Source organism: Asterias amurensis, chromosome 6, assembly GCF_032118995.1.
Source record: "Asterias amurensis chromosome 6, ASM3211899v1".
In the NCBI taxonomy this organism is placed as follows: Eukaryota; Metazoa; Echinodermata; class Asteroidea; order Forcipulatida; family Asteriidae; genus Asterias; species Asterias amurensis.
The window spans coordinates 24,340,764-24,357,487 of record NC_092653.1 but is presented as its reverse complement, the minus strand read 5'-3'; the positions used below and the strand labels follow the sequence as shown (position 1 = coordinate 24,357,487).

The 16,724-nt window shown below is 37.9% G+C and overlaps 1 protein-coding gene across 2 annotated transcripts in view; it reads right to left on the bottom strand.

The window, feature by feature from the left end:
* Window positions 1-245: 245 nt before the first annotated feature.
* Window positions 246-16,724, bottom strand: part of LOC139938616 (trafficking protein particle complex subunit 11-like) — a 30,773-nt gene continuing 14,294 nt past the window's right edge. For both annotated transcript variants that reach the window (XM_071934210.1, XM_071934209.1), the window contains exons 20-29: window positions 13,041-13,166; window positions 9,967-10,016; window positions 9,375-9,469; window positions 8,338-8,535; window positions 7,104-7,211; window positions 5,252-5,300; window positions 4,576-4,684; window positions 3,863-4,088; window positions 3,320-3,487; window positions 246-2,035 (exon numbers count right to left, since the gene is read on the bottom strand). In XM_071934210.1, coding sequence (XP_071790311.1) covers window positions 2,006-2,035; window positions 3,320-3,487; window positions 3,863-4,088; window positions 4,576-4,684; window positions 5,252-5,300; window positions 7,104-7,211; window positions 8,338-8,535; window positions 9,375-9,469; window positions 9,967-10,016; window positions 13,041-13,166 — 1,159 coding nt within the window. In that variant the 3' untranslated portion in view covers window positions 246-2,005. The remainder of the gene's footprint in view (window positions 2,036-3,319; window positions 3,488-3,862; window positions 4,089-4,575; window positions 4,685-5,251; window positions 5,301-7,103; window positions 7,212-8,337; window positions 8,536-9,374; window positions 9,470-9,966; window positions 10,017-13,040; window positions 13,167-16,724) is intronic.

Below are 16,724 nucleotides of genomic sequence, written 5' to 3'. Positions count from 1 at the left end.
ATGTAAATCTGTGATCTTTGTTTGTGTTTCTTACCAATTCTGTAACGTTCCTTTAACAGGGCATCGCTATGTGAGAGTTTCATAGTAAGTTCTGGCAGTACCATGAAACTGGGCCAGCAATTCATCCTGCTGAAAGTTTTAAGCAAATCAAGCAAATTGTTACTACATATAAATCATTTGCTGTTCAAACCGAGCTTACACACACAAATGCCATAAGACTCCACACAAGTTGTTTGGGATGAAACTATAAATTTAATATGTACACATCTGCATGCATTTTTTAGGTAGCCTAAAGTTATAATTTATGTATATTTTTAAACAAAGATATTGACAAAATAGGGAGACTGCCAACATAAAGGCTAGAAAGCTCATTTAGTAGAGCGCCGGCATGTAAATCCGGAGGAGGCAGGTTCAAGTCTTGCTCTAGTCAACATTTCTTTGTTCAACCCAAAATTATATTCATATATCATTTATAGCATTATCTATTCATTACAGGAGTTATAATATACATGTGTCCACATTCAAAGCAGACAGACAATGCTCGAGCTTTACTAAAGCTTTTTTAGATCACAATTGAAAACACTACATCCAATGTTTAATACAATGGTTGAGATATATACATGTAATAGCAATCTCTCAGTCGACACGTGAGGCCAAGTGTATCCTTTCAATTTGTTATTTCATAATATTATAATGCATCTGGAATTTTTTCGCTCAATATAGAAAAGGATTTCCTTTTACAGCTGTGTATGTTTTATAGCGATATTAAGTGGATGTTTATTTAAGGTAAGGTTGTGGGTACCAGGTCTTTAATAAAATGGACGCATACAAGGCCAATCATAGACTGGTCCCCCGTCTCTATCTGCCAGGATCAGGCACTGGTCTCACAAACCAAACGGTTTCATTAGATGGAGATATACATAGAATGGTGCATATCTACCAAGGCTAGTGACTGCCATTTTCTAAAGGCAGTTATCCTACGTTATTCACAAGCCTCAAAGTGTTATACAGATGTCTGGGCTAGGTCACTCATTTATTCTAGCAATACTAGAAGCATGACCACAGAGGGCGCTATATCTGCACAAACCCTTCTACCCACATGATGTGTTTGTACTGTTGTTACTACATTAAGATAATGCATTCCTTTCTAATTTTATAAACAGCCAGGCAGAGGCGGACAATCACTGCTTTAAAAAGGTCTAGGTATGATGAAATAATGGCATTTTAGAATGTTGGTAACCCCTAAGAAGCATCTTGGATAAGTACTCCCACCATTTGGGTGTAACAATCAAAGAACATGATTTCTATAGATTATGACGAAAGTCACATTTTTCCACCAGACAGGGACATAAAATTCTAAATTAATTTTTATATTTTCATCCATTTGTATTTGATGAGGAAGAGATGGGAAAAGGCTATTTATACTTTGTAGAATGCATTTCACATTATTTCCCACATCTATGAAATTGAATAAAGCTCCTCTTAATTAAATTTAACTTTTAGGTATATATCTACAAATAAAGGTCTAAGTGCGTGTTAAATTTCACGTGTACATGTATGCGCTTCAGTATGGAAACATACCTGGACACGAGTTTATCGTTAGAAAGTGAAGAGGAAAAAAAGGAAAAGAGCAATTTCAGCAGATGTTCAGGTTTCGAGCACCACAAAAATCACATTAATTTTTGAGTATTATATAACATTAAATCGTACTATTTACATTACTTTTTGCTTGGATAGTGAAGATTTTAACTATGCCTATAGATCATAAAAGCGTTTCCCCACGGATAGCAGCAAATTGGCTCACCTAAAACCCCAAACTGTTTATGAGCACACTATGGGTGACACTCTGTGAAACTGTGTTTTGGTCGTGCCCAACATACCGAATCTATACCTGCTTGATTCTTTCACACCCTAAAAACTTCCAGGTCACAGCTTGTATTGCACAAGTGCTGATATTTGGATAGTACGACGTTCACATCCAGCTATAAAGGCAACTGATGGTCAATCAAGTCGATATCACTTTCTTTCCCTGGGGCTGTTGATAGAAGATGACATAATATATTAATATTGTTGTTATGACTCTAGAACAACAATGATAAAATAAATATAATAAAATAATAATCCCACCCGAGTATTATGCCTGTGATTTTGTTCACAGAACTCGGGTACTGAGTATAGGCCTACAGTGATAACACACATATGTGTATATTATGGGTAAAAACCAAAATAAATAAGAACATAACAGCAACAATATTTATAACGGTACAAATACTAAAATTGAAATAGGAAAACAAATTTGTAAATAACTGTATTAGTATCCTGAATTTAAATAAAAAGCAAAAACAAAACAATAGAAACTACACTTAGGCCTAAACACATGAGATAACATTACTGATATAAAATAATTCAAGTTGAAATCTTTATAATGTAAAAACATACATGTCTATAAAAACGCACATGTATAAATAAATAAAAAACACATGTCAATAAAAACACACATGTACTGTATATAAAAAACAAAACACATGTATATAAACACACATAAAGACAGTCATATAAAATTCAATTCATTACACACTTGTTGCACTTGGCAACAAAGAAAACAAGATTGTGTTAGAAAGAAACAGTTATACAAGGGTTTTACACAAGATCATTATTACAAATTGAGAAGTTTTTGCACAAAACCTCTCATGAGCAAGATACAATGTTATTTATGCACAATTTAAATACAAGTTCAGACAAATATTTTGCACAAATCATCTCTTGTGCAAAACACAGGAGTTTACAAAAATTATAAACTGAGAAGTTTTTGCACAAAACCTCCCATGAGCAAGATATATTGATAGGGGAGGGGGGAGCTATATATATACAGTTTTATGCACAATTTCAATACAAGTATAGAAAAGGTATTTTGCACAAATCATTTCTCGTGCAAAATACAAGAGTTGTCACAAAAATTAAGATACAATGCTTATGTAATGATACAAAATAATTTGCGATGAAGTCATGTGAATAAATCTATTTTGAGTGATGCCGATTCTGATAAATATTCTGAGGACTCAACCTTTTGGACAGTACACTGTATACTCTGTCCTATAAGCCTTTTTGAGGTATTGCGGACGTGATACGCGCGATACTGAAATACTGAAAACCTGTTTGAAACGAATGAAATTTCAATTTATCTTTAAATGTGTCCACGGTGCCACTATCCCGAATGTGTGAGGGGGAACAGTCCAGCGTGTGCAAAGGACCTGTCCCCCCAGTTAGTAATAGTTTTGGGCACAGCAAGTTATCCGGAAGGAAGTTAAAATATAATTACCTTGATGTAGATGTGCGAGGGCAACATTGCAGCAACTACAGGCTTGGTCATGCTAGGAGCATGGGGGATATTTAGCTGTAGTTCAGGTAGCTGCACATACCCAGACATCAAGGGGTGTAGGTTGTAGGAGAGTGACTGGCTAGAAGAGGGAAGAATCCTAAAGAATATCTGCAAGGAAAACAGTTTATTTATGTTTGTTAACTTAAAATCCTTGAAAAAGGTAAAGTTGGTGCAAACCAAAACAGTAGTAATAATCTGTTTTATACAGCATTGCAGAGACACTATATAGTGACTGTCTATTAATGAGTCTTACTTAATATTCAAAATAACTGGGTAACAAAATTACTCCACCAGCAATCATATTATAACATTCACAATGTTCATAAATTATAAAACCAGGCAGGGAGCATATAATATTAAACAAATAATAAAACAATGCATAATACACTATACTTAAATGAGCCTTATATGAAAAGAGGCAGACCACTTTGGAACGAATCTCTAATTATCACTGGTAAAAAATTCTTAACTGACGTCTCTTACCTGTTTGTGCCCAGAGTACATGAAAGCCTCACTGGCTTGTATACTACCCTCGATAGTCTGCACGATGGATGTATCGTTCGTAATAGTAAACTTGACCAGCAGTGGTGATCGAACCACCCCAAAGGCTGGGATCTCTGTCTCTATGGACAGAGGTAGGGGCTGAATGCTCACTTCTGGGAGGGGTAACGTGGTCTTGACAAATGGAAGGCTCTCATCTTGGGAATTCCTGGAGATGGGTGATGAATTTCGTTTTTGTTAGTTTTGTTACCTTTATTGCACAAACATCAAAATATGTGTACATTGTGGTTCAAAAGGGAAACAAACCCCAAACAGTTACGCAGGCACACTAATTGAGGACCCTTAGTTGATTCTGTGGGCTGAGTGCTACAAGCACAGACCTATCAAGCTCAACTTATGGCCCAGCAAACATGTTTCAAACCAAAGTTCTTGCCTACCCAAATCTGATACCTGAGAATGTGGATTTTATTTCAACTGAAACGCAAAATAAAATGAACAGTGTATGTATACCTTCCAGCACAAAGATCAAAAGGATACAAAACCTACGCATCAGTGTTGTAGGTCTCGAGACGAGACGAGAAAAAGAAAGACGAGACGAGAACAGTTTTGATGGTCAAGGTCAACAAGCTTAATTACCAGACCCCATTCCTACCCCTGCCCCATCCCTACCTTTAAACATAAACTAGCAACTGTACCTTTTCCATTCTAGTACACAGCTTCCAAGGTTGATGAGCCCAGTCTCTGCATGGCCAGCTGCCTGGACACAAACGCACTCACTGGCATGCTCCTCATTCTTCAGACAAACTAATCAAACAAAACAAAATTGCATGGTTTAGACAAATATGCTTCAATTCAATCCACTTTTTCCCCCAAATCCAAACAAATAAACAAAACACTTAGGTAGTGAATGAAGAGTTATGTTACAAGCAAATGGAATAATGATAATACATGAAGTAATACAATAATTCAACATTTACAAGCAAAGGCAAAATATAAATTACGGAAAACAAAACAAAAACCAATACAGAGCACAAGGTGATGGAGTTGGAGGGGGCCCATAAATAGCAAAGCTTGTCGAGTATGGACCCCCAAACGAAAAAGCAATGAAGCTTACACACAATCAGTCTAGATAACCTTCTATAAATTTATTTTAAAAGGCAGGTACATAATATCCCTGACTTTTTTGGAAAGGTACATTTATATATTTCCCTTTCTCTAGTTCTTAGACTACACAAAACAACCTGTGAAAATTGTGTCGTCAAATAAGGTGGTCACTATGAAAGAAAACAACAAAGAACAATTCAGGTTATCTCATGAACATATTCATATCAGTTTTAAAAATAAAATGCCGGCATGGAACTGTACACTTACCGTCACTAACTTGGGATTCAATTGTGTCAGTCGGCCTAACATCACCAGACTACATTGAAAAAGGCCAGAAAGAAAACATTAAAAACTAAATTATTAACTTTTACTCAAATGAAGACAGATCTCTTCATGTATCCATGGAGGTACAGTACATGATGTACATGACACACCCTAAATAGAGAGGGATTATCATTGTGGGGTTAAATATGGACAAAGAAAAGCAGAGCAAAGTATTACAATATGAATCAACAACAAATAATAATATGGTGAATAAATACATACAATGTAAGGTAAATGAAAGGCAATATGAAATACAACAATGGTTCAGGAAATAGCAGATATATAAAGGCAGCAACATTTGTTGAAAAAATACACACACATAACACATTTTAAAATGCACAGAATAGAAGAAAAAGGTTAAGAAATAAGACTGGTCACCAGGCCAGTGCTCAATCCACATGGGGAAACTTATGTTCCACATGCAATGTAAGGTATGTAAATGAAGGGCAATATGAAATGTATCAATAGTTCAGGAAGTAATAGGATAATATAAAGGCAACAACAATTGGGGGAAAATTACACACACATAATAATAAAAAGCGCATAACACATTTTAAAATGCACATGCATAGAAGAAAAAGGTTAAGAAATAAGACTGGTCACCAGGCCAGTGCTCAATCCACATGTGGAAACTTATGTTCCACATGCAATGTAAGGTACATGTACATGTAAGAAAGGCAATATGAAATGTATCAATAGTTCAGGAAATAATAGGATAATATAAAGGCAACAACAATTGGGGGAAAATTACACACACATAATAATAAAAGCACATTAAAAAATACATTTTAAAATACACAGAATAAAAGTAAAAAAGACTGGTCACCAGGATGATGCCCAATTCACAGTATGGGGATAAAACAACAATCTGTTCCATCAACAGAGAATGAATACAATGTTAAAGAGACCAAATTTCAGAAACACTAAAAATAATCTTGATTAGCAAATGAATGCAGAGGAAGGAAAATGGATGATAAATATACAATGATAAATTGAAAAGCAAGTACAATAACCAGTAAAAATGATAAAATGAAATGTTTAATCCATGGAATAATTATAGAAAATGTATCTCCATGTTTACAAAGAGAGGGACCTTGTGCACTCCAAGGATTTCCTGGCAGGCAAAGTGCCACACTTTCCACTTGTAATTACCACAATCAGTGTGATTTTGCTCATTTAAGTTCATTAATGTTTTGAAGAGCATACTGATTGAACTGATTTGGTTTTCGCTCTTAATGGCAAGAATTAAAAACTCTTTGTTAGATGCCTACGGCAGCTTTCAATAGAATGAAAGCATTTTGAGAAACATTCGACTTTGAAGTAGTATGGTTATAGTTTTTATGCCCCAAAATTTGATTGTTTAGGGATAATTCTTCCTGCGTGGACATATTCGCTCTGGATTTTCAGTGATAACTCAAAAACTCAACCACCTTAGATAGTTTTATTGTAATAATAATAATAATAAAGAATATTTATAGGGCGCCAAAATCCACCAAAATGAGGTGCTCAAGGCGTACATCTAAATTAGGATTCAAACAATCAAACACTTTTAAAGACCAAAGGTTCAATTTGCCCTTATATATAGAGGATAGGGGGTGGATTTCACAAAGAGTTAGGACTAGTCTTATTTCGAGTTAGGGCAATTTACTTAAAACTAGCCTTAAGTTTTTAACATCTCCTAGGACTAGTCCTAAACTTAGGACTAGTCCTAACTCTTTGATAAATCGACCCAATTCCTAAATAATGTTTGCTTGTAGGATTTTCGTTGTGGTTGAAACAGATATATGTATCTTACCAGCTGGAGTGTGGTATTTGAGATCATGATAGGCCAGGGTGATGTACATTTGATGTCTGTCATTAGGAGGAATGGGGTGCCTCCAGATACATGATCAATCGCCTCAAACTGTTGGTGAAAATGAGAAAACAGAATAAGCTGTTGCAAACTGCTTTCCAATCAAAAGGACCTAGGGTAATTAGCCTTGCTCAAGGCAGTCGCATTATTCGCTCCGAAAAGACGCAGCTGTAAACCCACCCGCCGTATACCCTGTGCATGGTGTGTGCGATCACACCGAATGACCCACCCGTATACACACTGTCACATCGCACGAATACTGTTCACACAAGTCATCGCACTCGTACACCACTAACCGCATGCGGAGGCCGTCAGGCCGACAGCCTTGTCGGGTCTGTATCTTCCCGTTTTAATGTGTTGTATTGAAAAAATTCCAATAGTGGACGAAATTGGGGGGGCTCGAGGATATGCTAGTATGCAGCTCATGAATATGTATATCGTTCGTCAGACCTATCAGACAACACAGGATGTGAGGCAAATGAATTATTCATTTTGACGTCCAATCACGCACTTCCCTTATCACGACCTTTGGATCCTATCATGAGTCCGTGGTGGTGGTGTGTGAGGTAAACATGTCTCGTCTTTCGCGGGCATTATGGTAATGAGCTGACCGTGGGAACTCCTCGCTTATTATAGTAATGAGGTCAGTGGCCTCAACACAGATCCTACAAGGCTGTCGGCCTGACGGCCTCCGCATGGGATGTGGATAGTGTACGGGGGCATCGTGTCGTGTGATGTTAGCACAGTGAATACGGGTGGGTTTTACGCACAGTGAATACGGGTGGGTTTTTATACAGCGGCGGTCTTTTTTCGGAGTGAATAATTCGACTGCCTTGAGCAAGGCTATATGGTAATGGGAACATAGTTAACGGCCTGACTTTCGACGCTGTATGGCGCTTGTACATGTAGAACGCTATGTGAAAATGCAAGTATTTTGACAGGATTCCTCTTCAAATGAATCGCGTTTTTACACGGTCATCCATTTCAAAAAAGAATAATAGGGGAACATGACATGATGCCTCCTTTGTGTGCGACCATACTTAAGTGGGGCGCGTAGAGTGGATAGGTCATGTGCTATTTTAATGAACAAATTCAAGGAGGTTATGATTGAGTAAGGAATGCTAGGGAAAAAGGTCTATCGTCCCAGGGAACGAGGTTGAAGTTGAAGGGGTCTTACCTTGAGAGAAGACAGGTGTATTGAGACATTAAAAGGTAAGATGGTGTGCATCGAGACCGACTGTTCCTCATAGCAGGTACAGGATACCGGTGGTAGAGAGCTGTTGCTGGATATCTTCACTTCTACATTGTATACGACACGTACACTGATCACACGACTGCCTAGCTGGGTGCAGTGAATATATACCACTTTCTCTACCTGCATTTACAGAGCAGACAGTCGTCAAGTTGTAAATCAATCTATGCAAAAACAGTTAGATGGTTCAACTCTAGCAGAGTCTTTCTTGTTGCCACCTACTCCTGGGGATGAAACAGGGTTATCCCCTTCACAGTCTGTTTATGTAGGCATGGGTATCACCCACTAGGAGCCTGGCTAGTAAAGCAGAAGCCCTACCTCCCCAACTTTTAAAAAGCACTTGTGGTTAAAGACAGTGGACACTTTTGGTAATTGTCAAAGACTAGTCTTCTCACTTGCTGTATCTCAACATATGCATAAAATAACAAACCTGTGAAAATTTGAGCTCAATTGGTCATCGAAGTTGCGTAATAGTAATGAAATACAAAAAAACATCCTCGTTACATGAAGTTGTGTGCTTTCAGATGCTTGATTTTCGAGACCTCAAATTCTAAATCTGAGGTCTCAAAATTAAATTTGTGGAAAAAATTTTCTTTCTCGAAAACTACATTACTTCAGAGGGAGCCGTTTCTCACAATGTTTTATACTATCAACCTCTCCCCATTACTAGTTACCAAGTAAGGTTTTATGCTAATAATTATTTTGAGTAATTACCAATAGTGTCCACTGCCTTTAAGATCCTTGCTCAAGGGCACAAGTGTCATGACCAGGTATCAAACCCACACTCTGCTGCTGAAAACACCAGAGTTTGGGTCCAGTGAGCTAGACCCCTCGGACACGACACGCCAACCATTATAATCTGTATTACAATTCAGTCTTTGGGCTGCGACAGGCAGATGTTTTGAATAATAAACCAGTAATAATAATTATAAGGCTTTGGGTTTAGGATTAGATTAAAGTACCTTGTTGGATTGCTTCATGGTACCTAAAGGTATGTTCTTCAGTCTCGAAGGGCAAGACCCCTTCAAGAAAGATTCTGGATCAAGACTAACTCCCGCTGCAAGGACAAGGAATAAATTTATAAGTACATAAGAAATCTAATTAAGTACTGGGTGCTCTAAGTGCTTTGTAAGGATCCATTATTATTAATATTATTATTATTATTTAATTGGTTTGACTTTTCTAACAATATTTAAGTAATTAACATCGGTCCAGGTGATCTGAAAATTGATACAAGTTACACACACTGAGAGCACCAAACCTCAAGTCTGGTAAAATCTGACTGGCATCCGGAATAAACGATATTGCAAAATAGGGAGACTGCCAACAAAGAGAGCTCAGTTAGTTGGGCCCCAGCTTGTTAAACTTGAGGTCATTGTTTTCAAATCCTGCTCTAGTAAATTTGTCTTTGTTCAACCCCAGGTTGGGTAAATTAGTCATGTTAGACCTCCCAGTAACGACATGAATGACTCTTGTACACTTATCCCCATGTGCAACTGCAGCCATGTTGACAGGATTGTGAACAGTCTAAAAGAAACAAGAACATAAACTTACTAGTCTTCTCCAATCCCCCATCTTGTCCTTCTTGTAATCCGATTGACATGCTGTTAATTAAAATACAAAAAATAGTCTAAAATTAATACTCTTCCTACTCTCTGTCTTTTTGTAGTTGACAATAAGCTTAAAGACACTGGACACTAATTGTAATTGTCAAAGACCAGTCTTCTCACTTGGTGTATCCCAGCATAAGCATAAAATAACAAGCCTATGAAAATTTGGGGTCAATTGGTTATCGAATTTGCGAGAAAATGATGAGAGATAAAACACCCTTGTTGGACGAATTTGTGTGCGTTCAGATAGGAATAAAAGACTTCTGGCTAGAAGTCTTTTATTTTTTTAGTGAGAAATTACCTCTTTCTCAAGATCTATGCTACTGAAGAGAGAGCCGTTTCTCACAATGTTTTATACTATCAACAGCTCTCCAATGCTCGTTACCAAGTCAGTTTTTAAGTTCATATTTGTTTTGAGTAATTACCAGACGTGTACCTTCCCTTTAAGTGTTTTGTCATTACCAGGACTAGAACCCACATTCTGCTGATCAGAAACACACCACAACACGGCACAATGGTGGACACTGCGCCTTGAACACCCAGCAGGGTGGATATGTGCCCATTACAAGTCTTATAATTAATATTATTGTTATTACAGTGGGAGTGCACTGTTTTCTTTGGGTGTACATATAAATATTTACCCAACTGAATATTAACCAGTTACAATATATATCTCCCCCAGATACCAAAATAGCTTAAAAGTCACTTTTGCCCTAAATGTATAAACAAACTGAAACCTGAAAAACGTTTTTGAAAAAAAAATACTACTTGTAGCCTGCTACATGTAATGCAATAAAACTCTTGTAAGATTTTTAGTTGCTCGTCATGTTAAAGGAACACGTTGCCTTGGATTGGGCGAGTTGGTCTTTGAAAAGCGTTTGTAACCGTTTTTTATAAAATGCATATCGGTAGAAAGATGTTGTAAAAGTAGAATACAATGATCCACACAAACATGCCTCGAAATTGCATTTATGGGAGTCAAATTTTTGACTCCCATAAATGGCCGACCGTGTTAGTTCGCACAGTAAAAGGAAAACCACCCAATTTCGAGGCAAACTTGTGTGGATCATTGTACTCTCCTTTTAAAATATCTTTCCAACCATATGCATTTTATAAAAAAGGGTTACAAACGCTTTTTAAAGACCAGCTCGTCCGATCCAAGGCAACGTTGGCCTTTAACAGAACATGCAGGTCCTAACACTATGTCAGAGACTTGCAGAGACTTGTCAGAGACTTGCAAATTTTCTTAACCATCTTCTCAATATTTGAATGGACACACTTTCTTTTAAACTGTTGATGATTTATAGGGCATTCATGCCCGATCCAAGGCAACGTTGGCCTTTAACAGAACATGCAGGTCCTAACACTATGTCAGAGACTTGCAGAGACTTGTCAGACACTTGCAGATTTTCTTAACCATCTTCTCAATATTTGAATGGACACACTTTCTTTTAAAGTGTTGATGATTTACAGGGCATTCATGCCGAATCACTCCATGTGTCAAAGCACTGAAGAGGGCATGAAGCATGTTGATTGTTTGATAGCGCTATTTATTCAGATAAAAGATGACTAATTGCTTCCTGACAGAAGTGGTGACAACAAAGAAATGTGTTAAAGGAACACATTGCCTTGGATCGGTCGAGTTGGTCTTTGAAAAGAGTTTGTAACCGTTTGTTATAAAATGCATATGGTTAGAAAGATGTTTTAAAAGTAGAATATACAATGATCCACACACATTTGCCTAAAAATTGCATGGTTTTCCTTTTACTTTGCGAACTAACACAGTCGGCCATTTATGCGAGTCAAAAATTTGACTCCCATAAATGGCCAACCGTGTTTGTCGACGAGGTAAACGGAAAACCCTGCAATATCAAGTGATACATGTGTGGATCACTATATTCTACTTTTAAATTATCTTTCTAATCATATGCATTTTATAACAAATGGTTACAAATGCTTTTCAAAGACCAACTCGACCGATCCAAGGCAACGTGTTCCTATAAGAGAAGCCATGTATCATGAACTGACTACACTGTAGAGGCTTCATTTTTACCAAGGCTAGAAAATGGAGGGGGTAAATAAACAACCAACGGCAAAATTATTGCCAATTACAGGATGAATAGGAAACGAGAAACTTTTAAGTTTTAGATGTGGGAGGAAAATCCCAAAGCCCACGCAATAGACCGATCCATCGCCCGAAATAGGCAGTAGTGTAGTTTCATATGACCTTTGTTATATTGGTGGGCCAACATTATCCCAATTATTTTTCAGTTGAAATCTGTTTAGGAACACTCAACTTAACCAAATACAAGAACAAATTGATGGGATCTTGTTGGCACAGATACTAACAGTGATGAAAAAAGTGAATGTTGTGCCAATTTAGGCCAAATGTGTGGAATGGCAATACTTTAGAAAATTTTCAAAAAATCTTTCGACACGCAAGTTACAGAGATCCCAAGATTCTTTTTTCATTTGTCATTAGATGAAAACTGTTCTAACACCCGGTTGCCATAAAACAACTTTTTAATGTTGGCGCGCAAGGTTACGGAGGTGCGAAAACGCAATATATTGGTAAAATTTTAACTTTGACCTCTATTATTTCTCTGCGCCAACGAGATCCCACGCACTTTGCACTTCAATTTGTTTTAGGGATGCAAGCTCTTTCATGTGAACTTGTTTAATTCATGGGATCTTATAGGCACGTTGAGTTATGAGGCGTTGAAAATGGCATGAGGGCACTGTTCATCAAAGGTTCAGGTGCGCGTTTTTAAGAGTCCATTTTTGTGTTTACAGGGAATGTACTATTCATTTCACGAAGGCTTTTAGGCCAAAACTTTGGTAACTGATAACTCCCAAACCGAAAGCGTCAGCAAACTAATATTTTGGATTTATTTGTTTGGTACGATAATGTATCACTCTAATTTTTTAGAAGAAGATCTGAGAACCCATGAATCACCACTTGGTACATTCTTACAGGCAGGGACTCTTAAAAACACACAAACTTGAATGTGATCTTACGTGGGTTGTGTTATAGGTTCCTCCTCATTGTTGGTGACAGTCAACTTAATGCAGTAATATTCATTGACTAGACATGGGGGCTGATGCTCCAACTTGATGCTGATGTGTGCAGGGCGTGGGAGAATGCTGCAGAGAGAATTAAGATGAGAAGAAAAACAGAAAATAAATTCACTGTTTTAAAGGAACACGTTGCCTTGGATCGGACGAGTTGGTCAAAACAAAAGCGTTTGTAACCGTTTTTTATAAAATGCATATGGTTGGAAAGATGTTTTAAAAGTAGAATACAATGATCCACACAAGTTTGCCTCGAAATTGCGTGGTTTTCCTTCTACTGTGCGAACTAACATGGTCGGCCATTTATGGGAGTCAAAATTTTGACCCCCATAAATGGCCGACGTGTTAGTCGACAAGGTAAAAGGAAAACCACGCAATTTCGAGGCATGTTTATGTGGATCATTGTATTCTACTTTTACAACATCTTTCTACCCATATGTATTTTATAAAAAACGGTTACAAATGCTTTTCAAAGACCAACTCGACCGATCCAAGGCAACGTGTTCCTTTAAACTATTTCTGTGAGGTCACTCTATTATTATGATTGTGTAGATTGTTTTTAAAAATCTATACTTGTGGCATAGGTCTGTAGGAGGGAGTCAATGCACAACCCATTAACATTGTCCATTAATATTAATGTGTGACACCCAGGTACAAACACCATCTGCTGTAAAACTAGAGCAGGGCTCGCCCTTAACACTAGCCCGGTGTACATTGTCTAGTAAAATCTGCTATCGCACTCTCGCACATCTAGCAACGGGGGAAATTCTGAAGACTATTAAAGGCAGTGGTAATTACTCAAAATAATTATCAGCATCAAGCCTTTCTTGGTGACGAGTAATGGGTAGAGGTTGATGGTATAAAACATTGTGAGAAACGGCTCCCTCTGAAGTGCCATAGTTTTCGAGAAAGAAGTAATTTTCTACGAACTTAATTTCGAGACCTCAGATTTAGAACTTGAGGTCTCGAAATCAAACATTTTTATCTCGCAAGTTCGATGACCAATTGAGCTAAAATTTTCACAGGTTTGTTATTTTATGCATATGTTGAGATACACAAACTGTGAAGGCTAGTCTTTGACAATTACCAATAGTGTTCAATGCCTTTAAAATCCACTTAGACCTTGATGGCATAGCAAAGTCTTTACTACTTTGAGAACGAAAACAAACTGTTTGACTTCAATATGATTTATGACGTTAACTTTTGTGTCAACTGCTGATAACAATATCTTGTTTGCTCACCAAACACTGGGCACTTTAAACAAACCGGGAATGGGGGTTGGAGAATATTTGATATGGATACAAACATCTTAATATTTAACTTTCGTTTTATGGAGGGCACAATTTCAGATGTGAAGAGGGAGAATACAAAGTTCTTTTGGTTCAGTATTAGGATATTCGTACGGTATGAGAGAGGAAATTATTAGCTTGTTCATCTGAGGAAATGATGATGATGGAAATCTGCAAATTGTGTTGTAAAACAGTTGGATTCTAAAGCCAGGCGAAGTGCCTACTTATCGGACCATTTTTCAGCCAATTTGGTTATTAGCAAGAACTGGGCCACCCTGTGATTTTTTTTTCCAGAAGTTAAAGAGTTACCAGTTTTCCTAAGGATCTGTGCATGTAAGTATTTGGTTTTCTAAATGCAAATTATTTTCTACTGCACGGTAATCTTGTCTTGGTTACAAAATCTATGTTGAAAGCTAATGGTTTCTAGCAGCAAATATCTGGTTTTGGCATGAAACACCACATACATGGTTGACATGGCATGGAGCACAGGGTCGACATAAATACAAACTGAATTTACTGGAATTTATTTTTAAAAAGTTGACAACCCTTAAAGACGCTGGACACTATTGGTAATATTGTCAAAGACCAGTATTCTGACTTGGTGTGTCTCAACATATGCATACAATAACAAACCTGTGAAAATTTGAGCTCAATTGGTTGTTGAAGTTGCTAGATAACTATGAAAGAAAAAACACCCTTGTCACGAAGTTGTGTGCTTTCAGATGCTTGATTTTGAGACCTCAAATTCTAAATCTGAGGTCTCAAAATCAAATTTGTGGAAAAATACTTCTTTCTCGAGTACTACATGTACTTCACTTCAGAGGGAGCCGTTTCTCACAATGTTTTATACTATCTATCACAACCTCTCCCCATTACTCGTTATCAAGTAAGGTTTTATGCTAATTACCAATAGTGTACACTGCCTTTATACAAAGAAAAGAGACAATAGCAAGATTTGAACTTGTGACCTACAGGTTTAGATTCCAGTGCTCAGAAAAACATAGGAGATTGAGCCTTTGACTCTATAATTTCTTTCTTTTCTTGAAACAGAAAAAAGATGGAGTACAAAGTTGTGCATGTCATCATCCACATCCTGGTGTTTCTCATTGGGATACCAGGGAACCTCCTGGTACTCTGCGTATACTGGTCCAAACCGGTCAGAACCAGTACCCATATCCTGATCAATGCTCTAGCAGTTCTGGATCTCTCGACCTGCGTCTTTCAAACTTTCCATTTGCTCTGGGTCTTCCGGATTGTTCAAACGCCAATAGTGTATGAGATATATTACTGCTGTCTGGACATCCTTGTTTGCAGCACTCTGTTGGTCACAGTCGGGATCGCGTTTGACCGGTTTGAGGCTATCAGCCGACCCCATCGTCGCTTCTTGACGACCTTCAGGACAAGGATTTTTATAGGCACCACATTTTGGGTTGCAGTAATGATTTTTGTACCTGTATTCATCATCAACATCCTTCCCAATCGATCACATCTTGAATGTAAGCTTTTATGGATAATTGTGTATGACATTTCCATTGCTGTTGGCATAATTTGTTTTGTGGTAATTATCAGTCTCTATGTGAAGATCTATATGAACGTTCGGAAACGTGGACGGGTTTGTGTCGCCAAAATCCATCATCGGAGTGCCACATTGCAACTCGCCGATAAACAAGAGGGTCTAAACGCAGAGTTGCTGGAAGGAAGCCAGATTGGACAATTGGGACTGTCATGCATTCTTGGTAATCCAGGTAACAAAGAACCATCAGAGACTAAACAACCAGTTGTCATCAACGTCATTCCTTATCAGGGCAGTCTGGAGTCAGTGGCCAGCTCTATAAACTCAGCTCCTTACAGAGTACCTCTTCATGGGGATTCTCTCCATACCCACAAGTCTCAACAACGTCCATGGAAAGTCCAATCTGAAGTTTCAAAATCAAGCAGCAGTGACAAACAAGTGGCAACTTCCATCTCATCACAGGACAGAAAGGAGTTTGGACTTCCTCTCTGCTCTCAACAGTCTCTTCAGTCAGACTCCTGTAGCTCTCTAAAGCCTTCAGACAGCATTCGACAGAACTATAACTTCACAAACCCAAGAGAGAGCATCAGAGAAGTTACGACTTCTGTCGAGGCAAAGACAAGTCACCAGCTAGGTCACATAGACCTTAGAAGCATTTCAGAATCAAGGAAGGGAGGACCTCATTCTAGTGAGACAAACAAAACTGCGTCTTCAAAAGGTCATGAACAAAACTTTGCAAACCCGAGAGACAGCATCAGTGACAGAGAAAATATGAACCATGTTGAGGCCAAAACAAGTCACCAGTTAGGGAGTCCTCTGGCAGTTGCA